Source organism: Exophiala bonariae (assembly GCF_035927105.1).
Source record: "Exophiala bonariae strain CCFEE 5792 chromosome Unknown scaffold_3, whole genome shotgun sequence".
Classification (NCBI taxonomy): domain Eukaryota; kingdom Fungi; phylum Ascomycota; class Eurotiomycetes; order Chaetothyriales; family Herpotrichiellaceae; genus Exophiala; species Exophiala bonariae.
The window spans coordinates 1258848-1275404 of record NW_027042478.1 but is presented as its reverse complement, the minus strand read 5'-3'; the positions used below and the strand labels follow the sequence as shown (position 1 = coordinate 1275404).

The 16557-nt window shown below is 49.3% G+C and overlaps 7 protein-coding genes across 7 annotated transcripts; 3 read left to right on the top strand and 4 right to left on the bottom strand.

Moving 5' to 3' along the window:
* Positions 1-697: 697 nt before the first annotated feature.
* LTR84_007984 (uncharacterized protein) lies at positions 698-2511 on the bottom strand (the record flags this gene model as incomplete). The annotated part of the gene is made up of 3 exons (XM_064851535.1): positions 698-2169; positions 2221-2322; positions 2379-2511. The coding sequence occupies 3 exons, from the start codon at positions 2509-2511 to the stop codon at positions 698-700; spliced, it is 1707 nt and encodes a 568-aa protein (XP_064710538.1).
* A 4853-nt stretch (positions 2512-7364) lies between these two features.
* THR1 (Trihydroxynaphthalene reductase) lies at positions 7365-8672 on the top strand (the record flags this gene model as incomplete). The annotated part of the gene is made up of 4 exons (XM_064851534.1): positions 7365-7377; positions 7434-7460; positions 7533-8203; positions 8286-8672. The coding sequence occupies 4 exons, from the start codon at positions 7365-7367 to the stop codon at positions 8670-8672; spliced, it is 1098 nt and encodes a 365-aa protein (XP_064710537.1).
* A 421-nt stretch (positions 8673-9093) lies between these two features.
* On the bottom strand, positions 9094-10585 carry LTR84_007982 (actin; the record flags this gene model as incomplete). Its single annotated transcript, XM_064851533.1, has 5 exons — positions 9094-9324; positions 9379-10181; positions 10246-10301; positions 10460-10490; positions 10579-10585. The coding sequence occupies 5 exons, from the start codon at positions 10583-10585 to the stop codon at positions 9094-9096; spliced, it is 1128 nt and encodes a 375-aa protein (XP_064710536.1).
* A 1509-nt stretch (positions 10586-12094) lies between these two features.
* LTR84_007981 (uncharacterized protein) lies at positions 12095-12721 on the top strand (the record flags this gene model as incomplete). The annotated part of the gene is made up of 1 exon (XM_064851532.1): positions 12095-12721. One exon carries the CDS (start codon positions 12095-12097, stop codon positions 12719-12721), a length of 627 nt encoding a protein of 208 aa, XP_064710535.1.
* A 587-nt stretch (positions 12722-13308) lies between these two features.
* LTR84_007980 (uncharacterized protein) lies at positions 13309-13903 on the bottom strand (the record flags this gene model as incomplete). Its single annotated transcript, XM_064851531.1, has 2 exons — positions 13309-13731; positions 13811-13903. 2 exons carry the CDS (start codon positions 13901-13903, stop codon positions 13309-13311), a joined length of 516 nt encoding a protein of 171 aa, XP_064710534.1.
* A 710-nt stretch (positions 13904-14613) lies between these two features.
* LTR84_007979 (uncharacterized protein) lies at positions 14614-15112 on the bottom strand (the record flags this gene model as incomplete). Its single annotated transcript, XM_064851530.1, has 3 exons — positions 14614-14747; positions 14804-15017; positions 15074-15112. 3 exons carry the CDS (start codon positions 15110-15112, stop codon positions 14614-14616), a joined length of 387 nt encoding a protein of 128 aa, XP_064710533.1.
* Positions 15113-15632: 520 nt separating this feature from the next.
* On the top strand, positions 15633-16518 carry LTR84_007978 (uncharacterized protein; the record flags this gene model as incomplete). Its single annotated transcript, XM_064851529.1, has 3 exons — positions 15633-15670; positions 15729-15840; positions 15895-16518. 3 exons carry the CDS (start codon positions 15633-15635, stop codon positions 16516-16518), a joined length of 774 nt encoding a protein of 257 aa, XP_064710532.1.
* Between the last annotated feature and the right edge of the window lie 39 nt (positions 16519-16557).

The window sequence follows — 16557 nt, the reverse complement described above, 5'->3', positions numbered from 1 at the left end:
AGCCAACTTGGATACGAGGCGGCTCCGCTCTTGGCAAGAGGAGCCGCTACCAACCCTTTCCTGGAACGGAATGGTAAACCATGGGGTGAATCTAAAGTCAGCGTCGAATGACCCAAGTACCCATAGATGCAGAGGAATGTGCCCAGGTGATCCTCTCTTATCGGTTTAGTAATAATACATTCTTTACTGTACGTGTAATTTCAGCTCTCGGATGGCGTTTGATTCGTCCGACGACTTGAAATGTGACTTCTTTGTGGCGCATGGCTTGCGACGATGACAACCACCGAGACTTGGCCACACTCACGAAGCAGAGTAACAAAGATCCTGCTCTACGAAGTTCTGTTCTTTTTTGGTATTCGAATCTTGCGACTAGATAAAAGTGGGTGAAGAATCATGCTGCTTTGCTTCAACGACTGGGGCTCTCGAGGCCGGGAAGAGGTGTATCTGCAATTTGGACCTGTACATTTCCAACTGCTGTGGGAACCCACGAAACATAGAGTGCGAAACACCTGAGAGTTCGCTGGGCTGTCTTTGAGGATTAAGTGTGCTAATAACAAAGATTTGCTAACATGAGCTGCGTTCTATCACAATTGCAATTTGACGACAGTAACCATCTTTTCCAAGACAATGCATAACAATTATTCAGATACCTATATCTCTCTCCGCAACCATTCTTTCCAGTAACATAACACTCTTCTCAAGGTCTGACAACCTCGAATCCCTTAAATCCCGTCAGGTAGCCCCTGATCTCCGCCCCATAGGTGCCCAATCCTGCCGGATAACACACGAATTCTCGAGCCTTCCCAGGGATACTACCTCCCATGTACGTACTGCGTTTGGCTTTGGGAAAGAGCGTTTGTTCAGCCAAACCTGCGATCCTTGCCTTCCACTGCTCGCTCGCTGTGTCGGTGGGATTGACGAATTTGATGCCCTGTCGCGTGATCATATTGATAGCATCACGTATCCATCGACCTTGAACTTCGACGCACGAAGGCCCATTGCAAAGAAGCGTTGGAGCATGAGCTGCGTAGACATGGAACAAGTTGGGATAACCTGCGATGGTAACACCAAGGTATGTGTTGATGCCGTTCTTCCACTCATCGTCAAGGTATGTATCATTGATGGATTTTAAGCCCATTTGAGTGAGACCTCCAGTCACGACGTCGAATCCTGTGGCCAGCGCCACAACATCAACCTCATACTCTTTGCCATCCGTGGTTTTAATCCCCTTCTCGGTAAATTCCACGATCTCATTGCCCGAAGCATCACTAATGTCGACAATCGTGACGTTCTTCTGGTCTAAAACCTCGAAGTAGTTCTGTTCTAGACAGGGGCGTTTGACACCCCACGGATGAGGAGGTTCAAGTGGACAAAGTAGATCTCTCTTGATCGGGTCGGTCACACGCGCTCGTTGTTTCTTAAGCCAGAAGTTATAGGTCTCTCGGTTGGCCTTCTCGTCAAAGAGGTAGTCCTTGTAATTGGCAAGCCACAGATGGAACCCTCCAACTTGCCACAGATCTTCGTAGAAGGCCTCTCGCTCCTCGGGAGTATCATCAAACGTATTGCGCTCGCAAAGGTCATAGTGAAACCCCGCAAAACAACGGTCTCGGAACTCATGGATGGTCGGATAAATTGATTTCAAAGAATCCTGTTCTTCCTTTGTCAGGGATCTCTTTCCCATCGGAATTGCGAGATTCGGAGTTCTTTGGAAAGAATACATTTCCTTCACTTCCGGGCCCCATTCCTGGGCGACCTGAACACCCGATGCTCCAGATCCAATGACTGCGACCTTTTTGTCCTTAACATCGACTCCTTCGTTGGGCCAGAAAGAGGTGTGATGGATGATACCCTTATAATTCTCAATGCCTTTGAATGGAGGCACATAGCGCTTGGCTGCGAAACCGGTAGCGGCAATGAGAAACCGAGCTTTTGCCTTCCGGCCATCAGATGTACTGACAGTCCACCTTCCCGACTCAATGTCAAATGTTGCTCCAACGACCACAGTCTGGAAAGACACATCTTTAGAGAGGTCCAGCACCTTATCAGCATGGGCAAAATATGCTTGTAGTTCTTTCCAGTCTGGATAGTTGGTGCTCCAGTGCCAGTCCTTGTAGACCTCGGGAATAGGAAGTTCGTATATGGGAACTTCACTGTCTACCCTCGCCCCAGCTTGGAAAGGTCAGCATCGTGCATACTTGGAAAGAGTCTGGGGAGTCGAACGATAGATATTCCATCTCCAAGTTCCTCCGAATGATGTACCAGCATCGTACACCACAGTTTTGTAACCGGCTTTACGAAGTTCGTACAGTAGGTACGTGCCACCTGCAGCACTAGTCAGTACATATCTTTATTGTGCAACTGGGGATGGTGAGCTTCACCAAAGCCGGCTCCAACAATCAAGACATCCACGTCCAAGTTGTCAGCATAAGGCCCTTCACTATTGCGACGATGGGCGAACTGGGTCAGATTGGTTTTAAGAGTACTATTTGCGGGGACCTTTTGTTGTTCCATTTCTGCTGTGTTATTACTCTGCACTTATCTGTTCCTTGAGGGAATTTTTCTGGCTGTTGAAGATACGCGAAGTGGCATCTTTTGTATCGCATCGAGCGATAGCTCCAAGCATTTATTTCCTTGACAACTTATCTGCTGGAAATATGCGTGGCATCAAAGCAGATTGAGAGAGAGAGCTGTGCCGGTCCGAATGTTGAAAATCTCCAGCCAACCCGCTTTGCGGAGAAGTCTGGAGTACTGTACTTGGGTGCGGAGCCGCCGGAATATACTTACTTTGATAGTAGTTCAGCATGCTTTAAGCAATCCGGACACCAGGAATAGTCATCTTGAAATCTTGAACTCGATTCATCAACTCGCCAGGAGCCTCGCGAAGACTCCGCATATGTCCCAACGCGGAACTTCACTCTTAGATTTCCGGCAGTCCGGGAAACTGCTTTCAATGAGCCTCAACGCGCCAACTTCGTATACTATCTGGGAACAAGACCATTGAAGTGACGAAGGAGACGTAGAGAGTCCCGGATTTAGTGACCTAGCGGTCTCGGTTCGTGGGAGTTGGTTAAACGGAGCTGCTCGATTACTTTGTGTAAACATCCTGGTTTCAGGTCTCATCGACCAATCCTGTGGTCGTTCTTCTTGTGTTGCGTTGTGATGACAGTCTACTCACATACAGCGATGATGAAGGCATGACCTCGTGGCCTTCATTGAGCATGTACAATTCATAGTGGCTGAGGAGCATCTAATTTGTGATCTGGAGATGATCCTCCGTAGTAATCCTCAATATTACGAAGGTATCACCAGTTTGCACCGTCACTTCTACCTGCGGATTTCGTGTAGTCACTGGAGCTTTAGAGTTGTCCTAGCGATTGTTGTGCCAAACAGCTATGAAATTAAATTTGCAGACAATCAATTTTACATGCAAAGCTAGCAGTAGATAGGGAGATTGGGCTTACACCTCCCCGCCTCTTTCGTTAATCCCTCATCCTGTTGCGGATTGATATCCACCTGTTGGCGGAATGCAAATTCCTCGCAAATAACATCTGTGCATAGTATGACTGGTTCAACCTCCAAGTCAAAGAATCCCCGTATTTCTGGCAACAACATTCTCCCAAAAGTGTCAAAAGTGAGAGAAACTTCCAAAGTGTATCTCCTTGACAACAACCCTAGTTTGTATGATGGCTCCTGAATGAAAGATGGGACATTCAAGTCGAGTTCAGCCATCGCAACGTAACAACGAGACGATGCCAATCTTGCTTCGGGCCGGAAGTAAACACCATGACGCTCGACTGTTTTAATCGGGGCTGGATTGAATACAAGCTGCTCATCTTCAAGCTCCGTGGTCGGTTGAGCCTTCGTCGTTGAAAAAGAGACTTTCGCTCTCCACGTGCACTTGACATAGCATTTTAAAGACTGCCTGGGGTCCCAAGGCGTAGGATCTTCAGCTGGACGTAGCAAATTCAATGTAAGGCCAAATGAAAGTGGCCCGCATGAAGCGGTATTTGTTTTGATGCGGGCTATTGGATGCGACTGAATCTGTTGAAGAAGCAATGATAGCTTCACTGTGTGCTCATGGCGTACCCTTGAAAACCAACCGTCCCCTACGTTGGAGGAATAGTGGAAAGGCCTCTCGATAAAGGCTCGAAGCCTACCATAGAATTTTGGAACTTCGACGTGCTTTGTGAGGCATCCGATTTGTTTGCCCGTGGAAAGAAATTCTGCTTCAATCCAATACGAGACTTCACACAGTCCCTCGACACTTTTTTGGTTGTTGCAATATCCACTATTTCGAGCTTTGTAGGCATGGCCTCTAATGACTTCTGATCGTGGAAGATTTCTGTTCGCGTCGAATAATCTTAAAGCACCGATAGGTAGGTAAAAATGGAAATCCACGGTGGTATTGCCAGTGATAGGATCGTTTTGGAATTCAGCGAGTGATTTGATATCAGTCAGCGTGATGAGATCTTCGATAGACGACTCATCCTGATGGGAAACAAAAATAATACCTGTAAAGAATAGTCAGAATGTGTCACAACACTTCATATCGGTAGACAATTTCTCACCTCTGAATTTGAGGTATAAAGTGTCAAACGAGTTATCTTCGAAGGAACGTGCTGATACCACAACTCGACCACTGACTCCAGTATTCTCCTTACTCTCTTTTTTGCCGAGCTGTCCTGCAATCGATATTGCTTGAGAAGTTCTTATCTCTATATTAGCATACATTATTCATATAGTGACCTTGCCATGGATCTCATTTCACACCTGTTCAACCCACACCTACGATGTGTACCCTTGTGTCTACGAGTGATATATCAAATGTTGCTTGAGCTGAGCTGTCTACAAACGTAAACATCAGCACCTCCTTTCTGACTCTCACAGAGTACATAGAAGAGTATACACTGGAACTGCCGCGATGTACAGCGGAGCCGCCCCCTAGTGTCAATCGCTCGAAGAGGGTCAAATAACAGTAGGTAAGTCTTCGAACTTTCGCTCGTCCGTTACTTACAAGCGTCAACTACCTCGTTGCCATTCAGTAACTTAAGTTTTTGCTCCATATAGTCAGAAAGTAAACTTTGAATAAGTTGAGTACGTTCATTCCGCATGCGCGTATGGAGTACCAATACCTGCTCCGGATCACCGAAGCAAACAGAGTGCAAAGCCCTACACAAGGGTGGGAGGGTGGAGAGCCCAGTGCAGATCCCCCAGGCAATCCATATCAATACAGGAGGGGCTTCTGCTCCTACAGCACCATCCCTCCGTGCCGGGTCAAAATTGACAGCTCGAAATTGACAATCACAATCTCAGTTGAGTTCCTCCAAAGCTCCTAGCGTCCTGTCCTATTCCTTTCCCGCTGGAGTATTGGCCTTCGGCGATGCTAAGATTGCTCGGAAGTCAAGGACAATAGGTTTCAAGGGAGTCTATGTCAAACTGTATATAAGTGGCTTCAAAACACGAATTAAATCCTTTGCTTTCTACCATACGTGAGGACAGATTTCTCACATCACATCATTCCGCTCTGTCCATTGTTTACCACTTCAATCATTAATACTCATCCCTTGCACTTGCTGCGAAGAATTCAGCAATGGCTACCAATGGACACAGATTGTCTTCAGACATAGAAATGGGAGAGCAGGCCAAGAATGACCATCAACAGCCTGCCACGCTTTCTTCTGAACACATTGAGGTTGAGACAAATCCAATTGCCGGGGTCCAAGCTGCGCTGGGAAATCCGATGCCCATGTATGATATTCCTCTTGCCTCCAGCACTGTTGTGAGAGACACATGCTGACATTGCACCATTTCAGGGCGTTGCTCGGCTTTCTCATGTCGCTCACTCCCGTAACAAACGCTCTGATGGGATGGCGAGGTGCTGGTGGTCTTGGAGCGGCCGAAATGCAAGTCTTTTTTCCTCCACAATTTGGAAATGAAAGATGAGACTTACCATATAGCAGTGGCGTCTTCTATTTTTTCGGTGGCCTCTTGATGATTATTGCATCCTTCCTGGAGTTTTTCCTTGGCCACACATTCCAATTTGCGGTGTTCGGGTCATTTGGAGCCTTTTGGTTGTCGTTCGGGGCCACCTTAACGCCATACTATAGTGCGGCGGGGGCGTATCAGCCTGATTCACCAACTACAGCATTCGCAAATCCGACCTTCAATGCCACGTTCGCCTACTTCCCATTGTATATGGCTTTGCTGTGCTTCATATATTTCATCGCCTCCCTCAAAACCAACTTAGTGCTCATGTTAACTTTCCTGCTGCTCGTTCCCATGTTGGGGTGCCTGTCAGGAGTGTTCTTCAAAGCCGCCGAGGGCATCACAGCGACAAACCTTATGACGGCGGCAGGCGCCTGTGGCTTCGTCGTCTGCATTTTATGCTGGTATCTACTCACTGTGCAGATCTTGGCTTCTGTTGCATTCCCTCTAAATCTACCGGTCGGGAATCTGGATTGGCTTGTGAAGCGGATGAAATCCAAGCGGTCTTGAAAAGCATGTCCACTTCGCGAGGAAGCCGCGGACGGAAGACAAAATTGCGGAAGGCCGATTGATCTTGGAAGTGGATTTGTAGAGGTGTGATTGCGCAAGGATCAGGGACAGCTTGTTAGGAGAGATTGGGAAACAGGAGCCGGGAACAAGACAAGAGTTCCAACAATATTAGTCGTCTCTGGAAAATATCCTGATGGAGAAAATCACGCAAGTAGCGGAAATGAGTGTCGTGTGCACCTCTTGGTATGGCAAGTCTCCTATTGACGTAGGTAGCTTATACACATCTACCTAAGTACCATTCGTACCTCCTGTGATTAAGATGGTCTCCGAGAACTCGCCGCTGATAGAGTCTTCGATGACTTGAATCCCATTCACCTCTTTCAGGTGAGCTTTATCCTCATTAATGACATATTCGTCAGTGTCAGCATTGTGCCATATTTTCGGGATGGGCGACGACAAGGCCTTTGCTTGAGAGAAGGTGGTCTGCACCAAAAAGAGAAGACTACGAGGTCGGATTGTGGTAAACATAACCTCGTGCCAAGACGGCAGGTTTGCCGACTCATAAAAACTTTTGGCGGAGGACGATATTGAAGTTGCTGATTGGTCGAACAGACCATTCCCACCATTGTTGAGTCAAGATAGTAGAGCGCTGGTTTGAATATCCCCCCAAGAGACCAGCTACTGGCACGAGGTTCGCAACTGATCGAAGTACATTGGATTTTATACATCATTCCTTCGCCAGACAGCCACAACAAACTAACCATAAGTCGGTGGTCGGCTCTGGATATTTTATCTTCCCATTTTCCCCAGTGTCCTCGATCTCGCACCCCACTACCACAACGCCCTGGGAGGGCAATACTAAGCTCACAATGCATTTGATAAGTCAGTCCTCTTATAGCATTGAACTCAATTATATCCTCGAAGCTAACCTGGACCAGGGGTGCCATGCTCCTCCGCCAACATCGGTAAGTCGCGACATTGTCAATCCCAGCATAAAAGTTCATTAATCCTCACATTCTTTCTTCTCCCCGGTCCAGGCCCTGGCTTTGATGTGATCGGCCTGGCACTATCAATGCACCTGGAACTGAGAGTGAGCATCGACCGTAACGCTCCATCAACACCTGACAACCCACTGAACTGCACGGTAAGCTACTCAGGCGTCGGGGCGGATAGCATCGACCTGAACCCGGAGAACAACCTCTTGACCCGGACGGCGCTATATGTCCTCCGGTGCCACAATCAGCACCACTTCCCAGGCCAGACGTCGGTGCACATCAGCAACCCGATTCCACTGGGTCGAGGATTGGGCTCGTCCGGCGCCGCCGTCGTCGCAGGTGTTCTGCTCGGCAACGTCGTGGGAGACCTCAACCTCTCAAAACCGAGACTCCTCGACTTCGCGCTGATGGTTGAGCGGCACCCAGATAACGTCGCCGCGGCGTTGTACGGCGGCTTCGTCGGCACGTACCTCAACGAGCTCGATCCGCAGGACATGGCACGCAAGGAGGTCCCGCTCTCAGAAGTGCTCCCAGAACCCGCTGGAGGCATCGACACCGGACTGACGCCGCCCATCCCGCCCGAGAACATCGGCCACTATCGCCGTTTCAACTGGGCCAAGGAAATCAAAGCCTTGGCCATCATCCCGGATTTCGAGGTCAGCACAGCGAAGGCCCGGGAGGTGCTGCCCAAATCCTACTCGAGACAAGACATGGTAAGTCGAAAACTCCCCCCACCCTCCGCTTGATTGACAGAAGGAACAATGCTCAATAAAAAAAATTCGCTTCCACATATAGATCTTCAACCTCCAGCGCCTCGCTCTTCTCACCACAGTTCTCTCCGACAGCCCTCCGGACCCAGAATTGATTTACTCAGCCATGCAAGACAAGATCCACCAACCCTACCGGGCAACTCTCATTCCCGCACTACCGGCGATATTATCTTCAATGTCGCCGAAAACGCACAAGGGGTTGTTGGGGATATGTCTCTCTGGTGCGGGACCAACAATACTGGCGCTTGCGACCGAGAATTTTGAGGCGATTGCTGATGTCATCATGGCGAGATTCAAGGATGAAGGCATTTCGTGCCAGTGGAAGATCCTGGAGCCTGCGGAAGATGGTGCGACACTACAAGAAGTCCCCGGTGATGTTGAAACATACCGTATAGAAATTGGTAGCAAATGAGTGAAAGGTTTCTAACGTCGAGGGCCAAAACATCAGAAGTCGTGTGCAAATCCTGGGTCCAAGTAGCAGTGCTACACAGACACGGCCATTTCTACAACGCATATTAAAAGGTAGAAGTACGAGATTACTCGAAGAGAACCGCTAGCATTGCATTCTAGACAATATGAGAATGTTGCTACTCATTGAAACTGCTAATATCGAATACATGCTCCAATGACTCTGACCCCGCTTGAGTTATCAGTTGCGGTTCTCATTTGTGCTAGTTCACCACGACTTTTGAAACCTTGCACTGCGTTGCACACGCTTCTAATCTCCACCGATCATTTGTCTCGTCGTGATCTTGACTTCGTTCATTGCTGGTTCTAGAAAATTGCTGCGTTGGAGGTGGAAACTCAAGTATTCCAGAATACATGAGAGGTGTTTAGAAGCACTTGCGATGGACGATGGAAGGACCGCTCTCATCGTATTCTTGCTTGGAGATCCACATCTGCTGGAAGGTCGAGAGGGATGCCAAGATGGAACCACCGATCCAGACGGAGTACTTTCGCTCGGGGGGTGCAATAATCTTGACCTTCATGGATGAAGGTGCAAGAGCAGTAATTTCCTTCTGCATGCGGTCGGAAATACCTGGGTACATGGTGGTACCGCCGGACTTGAGCCCAATTAGCTTGCGTACCTTAATTTTGAGAAACGAAAAAAAACTTACCATGACAATGTTGCCATACAAATCCTTTCGCACATCAACATCACACTTCATGATGGAGTTGAAGGTTGTGACATGGATACCGCCGGATTCGAGACCGAGCACGCTGGGTTGGAAAAGAGCTTCAGGAGCACGGAAACGCTCGTTGCCAATAGCGATGACCTGTCCGTCAGGAAGTTCGTAGGACTTCTCCAAGCTGGAGCTCTGGGCGGCGGTCTGGATCTCCTGTTCGAAATCGAGAGCGACGTAGCAGAGTTTCTCCTTGATGTCTCGGACAATTTCTCGTTCGGCAGTGGTGGAGAAGGGGTAGCCGCGCTCAGCCAAGATCTTCATTAGGTAGTCGGTCAAATCACGACCAGCCATGTCGACACGAGAGATGGCATGAGGGAGCGAGAAACCTTCGTAGATGGGGACAACGTGAGTGACACCATCACCGGAGTCAAGCACGATACCAGTGGTACGACCAGAGGCGTAGAGTGAGAGCACAGCTTGGATGGAGACGTAGAAAGCGGGTGCGTTGAATGTCTCGAAGACAATCTGTGTCATCTTCTCTCTGTTGGACTTGGGGTTGATGGGGGCCTCAGTCAGGAGAACTGGGTGTTCTTCTGGTGCGACACGGAGTTCGTTGTAGAAGGTATGATGCCAGATCTTTTCCATGTCATCCCAGTTGGTGACCACACCGTGCTCGATGGGGTATCTGAGGGTCAAGATACCACGCTTGGACTGAGCCTCATCACCGACATATGAGTCTTTTTGGCCCATACCAATCATGATACCATGGTGGCGAGGTCGGCCGACAATGGATGCTGATCGAGTGTCAATTGGTGCCCGGATAGGATGATATCGCTTCAATGCGGGGCAAGAACTTACGGAAAACTGCTCGTGGCGCATCATCACCAGCAAAGCCAGCTTTGCACATACCAGAGCTGTTGAAGTCATTGTCAGTATCAGATCAGTGTCATTTATATGTTCCTGCCCTTCCGATCGACCCGTAGGCACTATCCAAGGGGTGATTGAGGCGTAGGAGATGAGGGGGTGCAGGCAATACGAGGGTCATGCCCTCGCACCGGCGGCATGCGCTTACCCATTGTCAATGACGAGAGCGGCAACTTCTTCTGTAGAGCGAGAACCATATCAGTATATGTCCTTTCGAACAGGAGGGATGATCCACAAGCAATTGAGCTTGTGTAGAGTCCAGCTTACCTTCCATGGTGAGGGATTGTTTGGAGAATTAAGAAGAGGGGTAGGTAGGATGGAGGTCTTGAGCAGTCGGAGTTGCGAGAGTGTACAAAGCACGAAGGGTGAAAGACAACCTCCGAGAAGACGAGCAAGGAGATTGGATAAAGGTGTCTTAAATGAAGATGGAGACAGGAAGATGGGAGTGTTGCGGGAGAGTGAGATGGATTTGAACACAGGCAGGCGGTGGGAAAGGGCCAGTGGGCAAGGGACGTCCGCCAAGAGCTAGCTGATTGAGCTTAAGCAGGCGTCCGTACTAGTTCGTCTAGCAGCCCAAATTCATACACCGTCACAACTTGCAACTGGCGATGCAGGACTCCGTACCTAGGTAGTGACTAAGTGGCTAGTAGAACGCCCCTTGACGTGACGTGTTGGCAATCGAGTAAAAGTCTAGAAGGTTGGGCGATCCTGCCACATTAAAGCACAGGAATGAGGCCATGCTCCAGCATTTATCCTATGAAGATACATGCCCCGAGGCTCCATCAATTCCAAGTGGCGTTGGCCTGTATGCTAGGGCCGCGCAATGCGCTTTCCTCACCACGAACAGTGCCTCGTCATTTACACTGTGGACTTCAGGCAACTGCGATTTGATCTTCTGGGGCCTGATTACAGCAACATTTCTGAGATCAACTCCAGCTCGGTATTGCTGACCATAATCTGCAAGCCTAAAAGGTGCGGCGGCCGTACTGGTTATTTTTGGAACCCCGCCATGGTGATCTTTCAGCCGCGTTTACTGTCATCATTAATGACATCCAGCGTATCCGTACACGGTGCCCTAGCCACCCCGTATGCTTTCAAGGTGCACTTCAACTCCATCGACCCCCTATATTGGAGAAGCCGGAACCATGGCATGATTTGTTGGGTCGACTAATTACCCACTTGGTTCTTAAGTCAAGTCTAAGTGGACTCAGGCAAAAGCCATTTATTTGGATTGTGTATCAAAAAATTAGGTAGACACTAAATGAACTTCCAGCCACAATAGCGGGGAACCTTGCCTGACTCGGATTATCTTCAACCCGCCAAGCCCGTGACCATTCCGCTAAAAATTGCCACAGGTTTCCAACGCCACACCATCACTGGACTTTCGACTGAACTTGAAGACGCTCCAGAGCAAGCAGCCAGACCTCAGAGCATACGCGACCAAGACACTCATAAACGACGAGATATGCACACATACACACATACACACGCTGCGAGGACATCAGATTCCCAGCAGACAATACTGTAATATTCCCCAAGATTTGACAAAGCAGTCACTTCTCGAAGGGTACAGAAAGTCACAGTAGGTACTAGAAGAAACGCCTGAATCCGAAAAGCCAAGACCATCATCATCAAAATCACTCCAACATCCAGCCACTGCAGGCTCGTCGATCTGGAGCACCAATTCAACTGACACATCAAGTGACATCTGTGATTTGAACATTTAACGTATCGTCATTCTTCATTACCAGATACCTTCACCAGTGTAAAAACTTGAACCGCCATGGCTGACCCAGGCTTGAATTCACTTTTATCATGGAGTATTGAGAACTCCGAGGCTGGTCGAACCTCAGACCAACCGACACGTGAGCCGAAAGGACTCTCTGCAGATGCTCTACGGGCATTGATGGGAGGCCCCAGTGATGCCGACCTGATGCGCGAATCCATGGCCATCATCGCCTCAGATGACCCCGAAGTCACACACGAAGTGAAGATGACCGCCTTCGACAATTTCGAGCAGCTGATCGAAAATCTCGACAATGCCAATAATATGGAGTCCTTGGGCTTGTGGACGCCTCTGATTGCTCAACTCGACAGTTCCGAGGCAGACTTTCGCCGCATGGCAGCCTGGTGCATCGGCACCGCTGTTCAGAATAACGCCAAGTCACAAGAACGGTTTCTGGCCGTCAATGGCGTTGAAAAGATTGTGAAAGTCGCTTTGGATGACCAAGACAAGACCGTGCGGAGGAAGGCAATCTATGCTTTGAGTTCCAGCGTGCGAAATTATCAACCCGCGATGAACGAGGCTGTAAAACGGCTGCCAAAGGAGGTTACTGGACCCGATCAAGTATCGGCAGCCGACATGGATGTCATTGACGCAATTATGGCGAAACTGAGGGAGGCAGAATGAGAATCGCAGAGATCCGCTTTCTCAAGATAGGAAGTTGCCTGAGTATTCTACGATTGGATGGTCAGGCTTCATTCGGCATACGAGTGTGCCGAAAGGGCCACTCCACGTGTATTGAAAGGTCTCTCCTGGGCCTGCCAGTGGCAAAAGCCTAGTCACTAGGCAAACATCAAGACTGGGCGAGTCAAGAAGATATCTTCTTCTCGAGGCACCACCTGCCTCGCCTCTGTGCGATGGAGATTTCTTTCCCGACCACAGCTACTTAGAACGAGCCAGAGGCGATGGCTAGTACTCTGCATAGCTCGACAGGCTCCACGCTCTGACTGAATGCCCTGGGCCCAAGAACATAAAAACAGCCACGGCAATCCGTGGGCCGTGAGCAGTAATCAATCCAATCATGACAATAGTTATAATTTCCTGTTGTGCTCAATATCGAAATAGTGACATGTGAGAATCAATGCCTCGTAACGCCAGCAATGGTCTGCCAGTCGTCACACCATGCATGCCTTCTTGCTTGACTCCGTTCCTGCTGTGTCTCCGCTAGCGTGAGCTCTTCACCTCAAATCCCAGCCCAATATGACCCACGGCCATTACAGCTGCAAGTTATAGGTATAATCGTCCTCCATATTCTGGCTGACCCACAGCACGACACTGCTGAGCATAACCAAACCGTTAGCCAGCACATTCGCGACGCCCATGTAGACGGTCTGCACGGCGTAATCCTTGAACAGGTATTTCAACGCCATGACGGTGGCACTGCCGGCGAGGCCACCGGCCATGAGCGCAAAGCCGAGGAACAGCACGGTGCGGGCCTTCCAGGCAACTCCATTCCCACTATACGAGAAGCTGTCGGCGGAGAGGCGGGATTTCTCGATGCTGTTGATCACCAGCATGCCCAGCGCGGAGCAGATGAAGGGGATCCAGTCCACGAAGGTGATGTGGACGTCCGAGCCGTTGTAGCGGGATTTGGAGAAGACGCTGGCGTCGATGAAGAAGAAGAAGCCGAGGGAGAACTGTTGAGGAGTAGAGAGAAGAGGTGTTAGTGTATTGATGCTTTTATAGTGTGAGGGAGAGGCTGCGGTTTCTGCGTACCAGTGCGCCCGCAATGTAGACGCCTGCAGTTCTAGTGTTGGCGCTGTTGAGCCATGCTGGCTTGGGAAAGCGGAATAGGCGGTCGGATGACATGGCGAGGAAGGTGGAATAGAGATGTGTCGACTCAGGCTGTCTGACCTACAAATGATGAATAGAATTGACTGAGAAGGATGCTGCAAGACCATAGAATTGGATGGTGTTGGTGAGAGGGCTGCCTTGAAGCTGGCAATTTAGATGTGGCTGGTGAGCCGTGAAACAGCCTGAGTGGCTGGCGTGCTTTCGGATAAATGATTCCGTGCCCGCTTGACGGCGGCCTGGTCACTGTAAGATATGACATATTTCAACTTTACACATGGAATTTGTTCGAGCCGTGGAAATGATATTCGAGATCTTTATATGCAAGGAACCTATGAGTACGAAAAAGGACCCTTAGAATTGTAAATGATAACATGTGTATGGTATAAGAGCAACGCCAGTCAAGAATCGCTAGTGGTAAAGCTATGAAAGCTATACCAATCCAAGGATCCGGCCGATCAGTCGTAGTAGAGACTGGTTGCTGCTATAGTCCCCACTGAGCTCATAGAAGAGAGAGCGGGAGTTCTCTGACTCTTCGAACTCCTCATCAGATCCTGAACCATTATACTGGTCTGTGGCCATGATGTCGACAAGGTCCGAAGGACAACACACCACGACCAAGACAGTACCTGGCATACTCCCACTAGTCGTCTTGATCTCTCTCATGATTCGTGCGTGGTGTCGCTCGACGTGCATGCAACTACTGTGCATCACTTTCCATTGAAGAATCAGAAGTCCTGCTCTTCCTTAAAGAACCGGCTGAAGCTGATAATGGTGCCGTATATCAGTAACCCTCCAATGATGGACATGATCATGGCCTCGGTCTGAATGAGTCCTGTGTGGGCGAGGAGGACAGGCAGAGCTTGAGAGGGAAATCATGTTAGCGAATTATCATTGTCCACTGGTGAATAGACCTACCAATGCCCATAACCACTAAGAATCCGGTTGCGAAACGACCTAGATCAATCCAAGCATTTGAATTGCTCTCGATGAAATCATCTGGATTCGCGCATCTCGACGCTATCCAGTTTGGTACCGGCGCAAGGACATAAGTTGCGACCACGAGGAGAGTGAGGAAGTTATGGAATAGGGCAGCGGAGAGGATAACAAGAAGAAAGCCAATCGCCAGAACCTAGTGAGAGTATTAGCATTCGCAGGGTTTTCGGTCTCTTCAACGAGCAGTCTTACAAAAGAAAGTGCAATGATTGTTTTCAATCCTGCGGCCATGCCTGCCTGATGTTGAATAATCCTGCGATTTGGAGGTCGTCGGAATTGATGGCGGCTGGTGCTTGGGTAGGGAAGGGTAGAAGTTTGAGGTCCTGGAAGAATAGTCTCAGTGCAACGCTGGATCAATGACAGACAGAGACTGGGAGTTTGTCTAGAAACTTGAAGAGGGAGTGAACCATCTGTTTAGTGTTGCTGGTAGTGAATTGAACGAGCGATGAGGTGGTGTGGCTGGGGCGGCACCCCAAGGAGTTGGAGGCATTGGCGTCAAGCGCTTGTGAAGTCCGCCTAAGGAGCCTAACAACGAAGAGGTTACCGGCCTAAATAGGGCTGGTTCGTGGGGACCTGCAGATTCAACTTGAGGTCGACCGTGACTGCGCGTCAACCTCATGCCTGGATAATTCATTACAGTATTGAACACCGCCGCAAGCCAAACCAATCTGCCACCCTTCAACCTCACCACCACAATTCCTCCATCTTGCTCATCTATTTCTTTGCTTGCTCCTCAAACACCTCAATCACAATGTTCAGGAACAATTACGACAACGACTCGGTCACATTGTAAGGCCTGTCCAAGTGATTACGTCCTCCATACTGCCTCAGACTAACAACAAACTAGTTCACCCCAGGGTAGAATATTTCAGGTCGAATATGCTCAAGAGGCTGTCAAACAGGGCTCGGTGGTAGTCGGTGTTGTCAGCAAAAAGCATGTCGTCCTTACCGCCGTCAAGGTAAGCAATCCAGTCCACTTCCGGGACTCTCTCAGATCGCTCATCCCGAACTAGAGAAATGCAGAAGAGCTCTCATCATACCAGAAGAAGATCGTTGGTGTGGACGATCATCTCGGAGTCGCCTTGGCCGGCCTTGCCTCTGATGCCCGCGTCTTATCCAACTTCATGAAGCAACAGTCCCTGTCCTCCAAAATGACCTACGGCCGCGCTATCCCCGTTGAACGTATCGTCAATCAGATTGGCGACCGAGCTCAAACGAACACACAACATTACGGCAAGAGACCTTATGGCGTCGGATTATTGGTTGCTGGTGTTGATGATCTCGGCCCTCATCTGTTTGAGTTCTCGCCTTCAGGCTTGACACAAGAAATGCTAGCCTGCGCAATCGGCGCTCGGAGTCAAATGGCAAGAACATATCTAGAGCGTCATCTGGACAAGTTCGCAGACTGCAACCGAGAAGAGTTGATCAAACATGCTTTGCAGGCACTCAAGGAAAGTTTGGCGCAAGACAAGGAGCTTACGATCGACAACACGAGTTTGGCAGTAATAGGCATTTCAGAAAAGGATGGGAAGAAGAAGCTAGAACCTTTCAAGTTGTATGATGGTCCTGACGTGGGTCCGCTGCTCGATGCCAGTCTTGATCAATCAGGTGAGGATGCCATGGAGACAGATTCTTAGGCAACTTCATTAGAGTGCATCTGGCATGGCGTTCGGAGC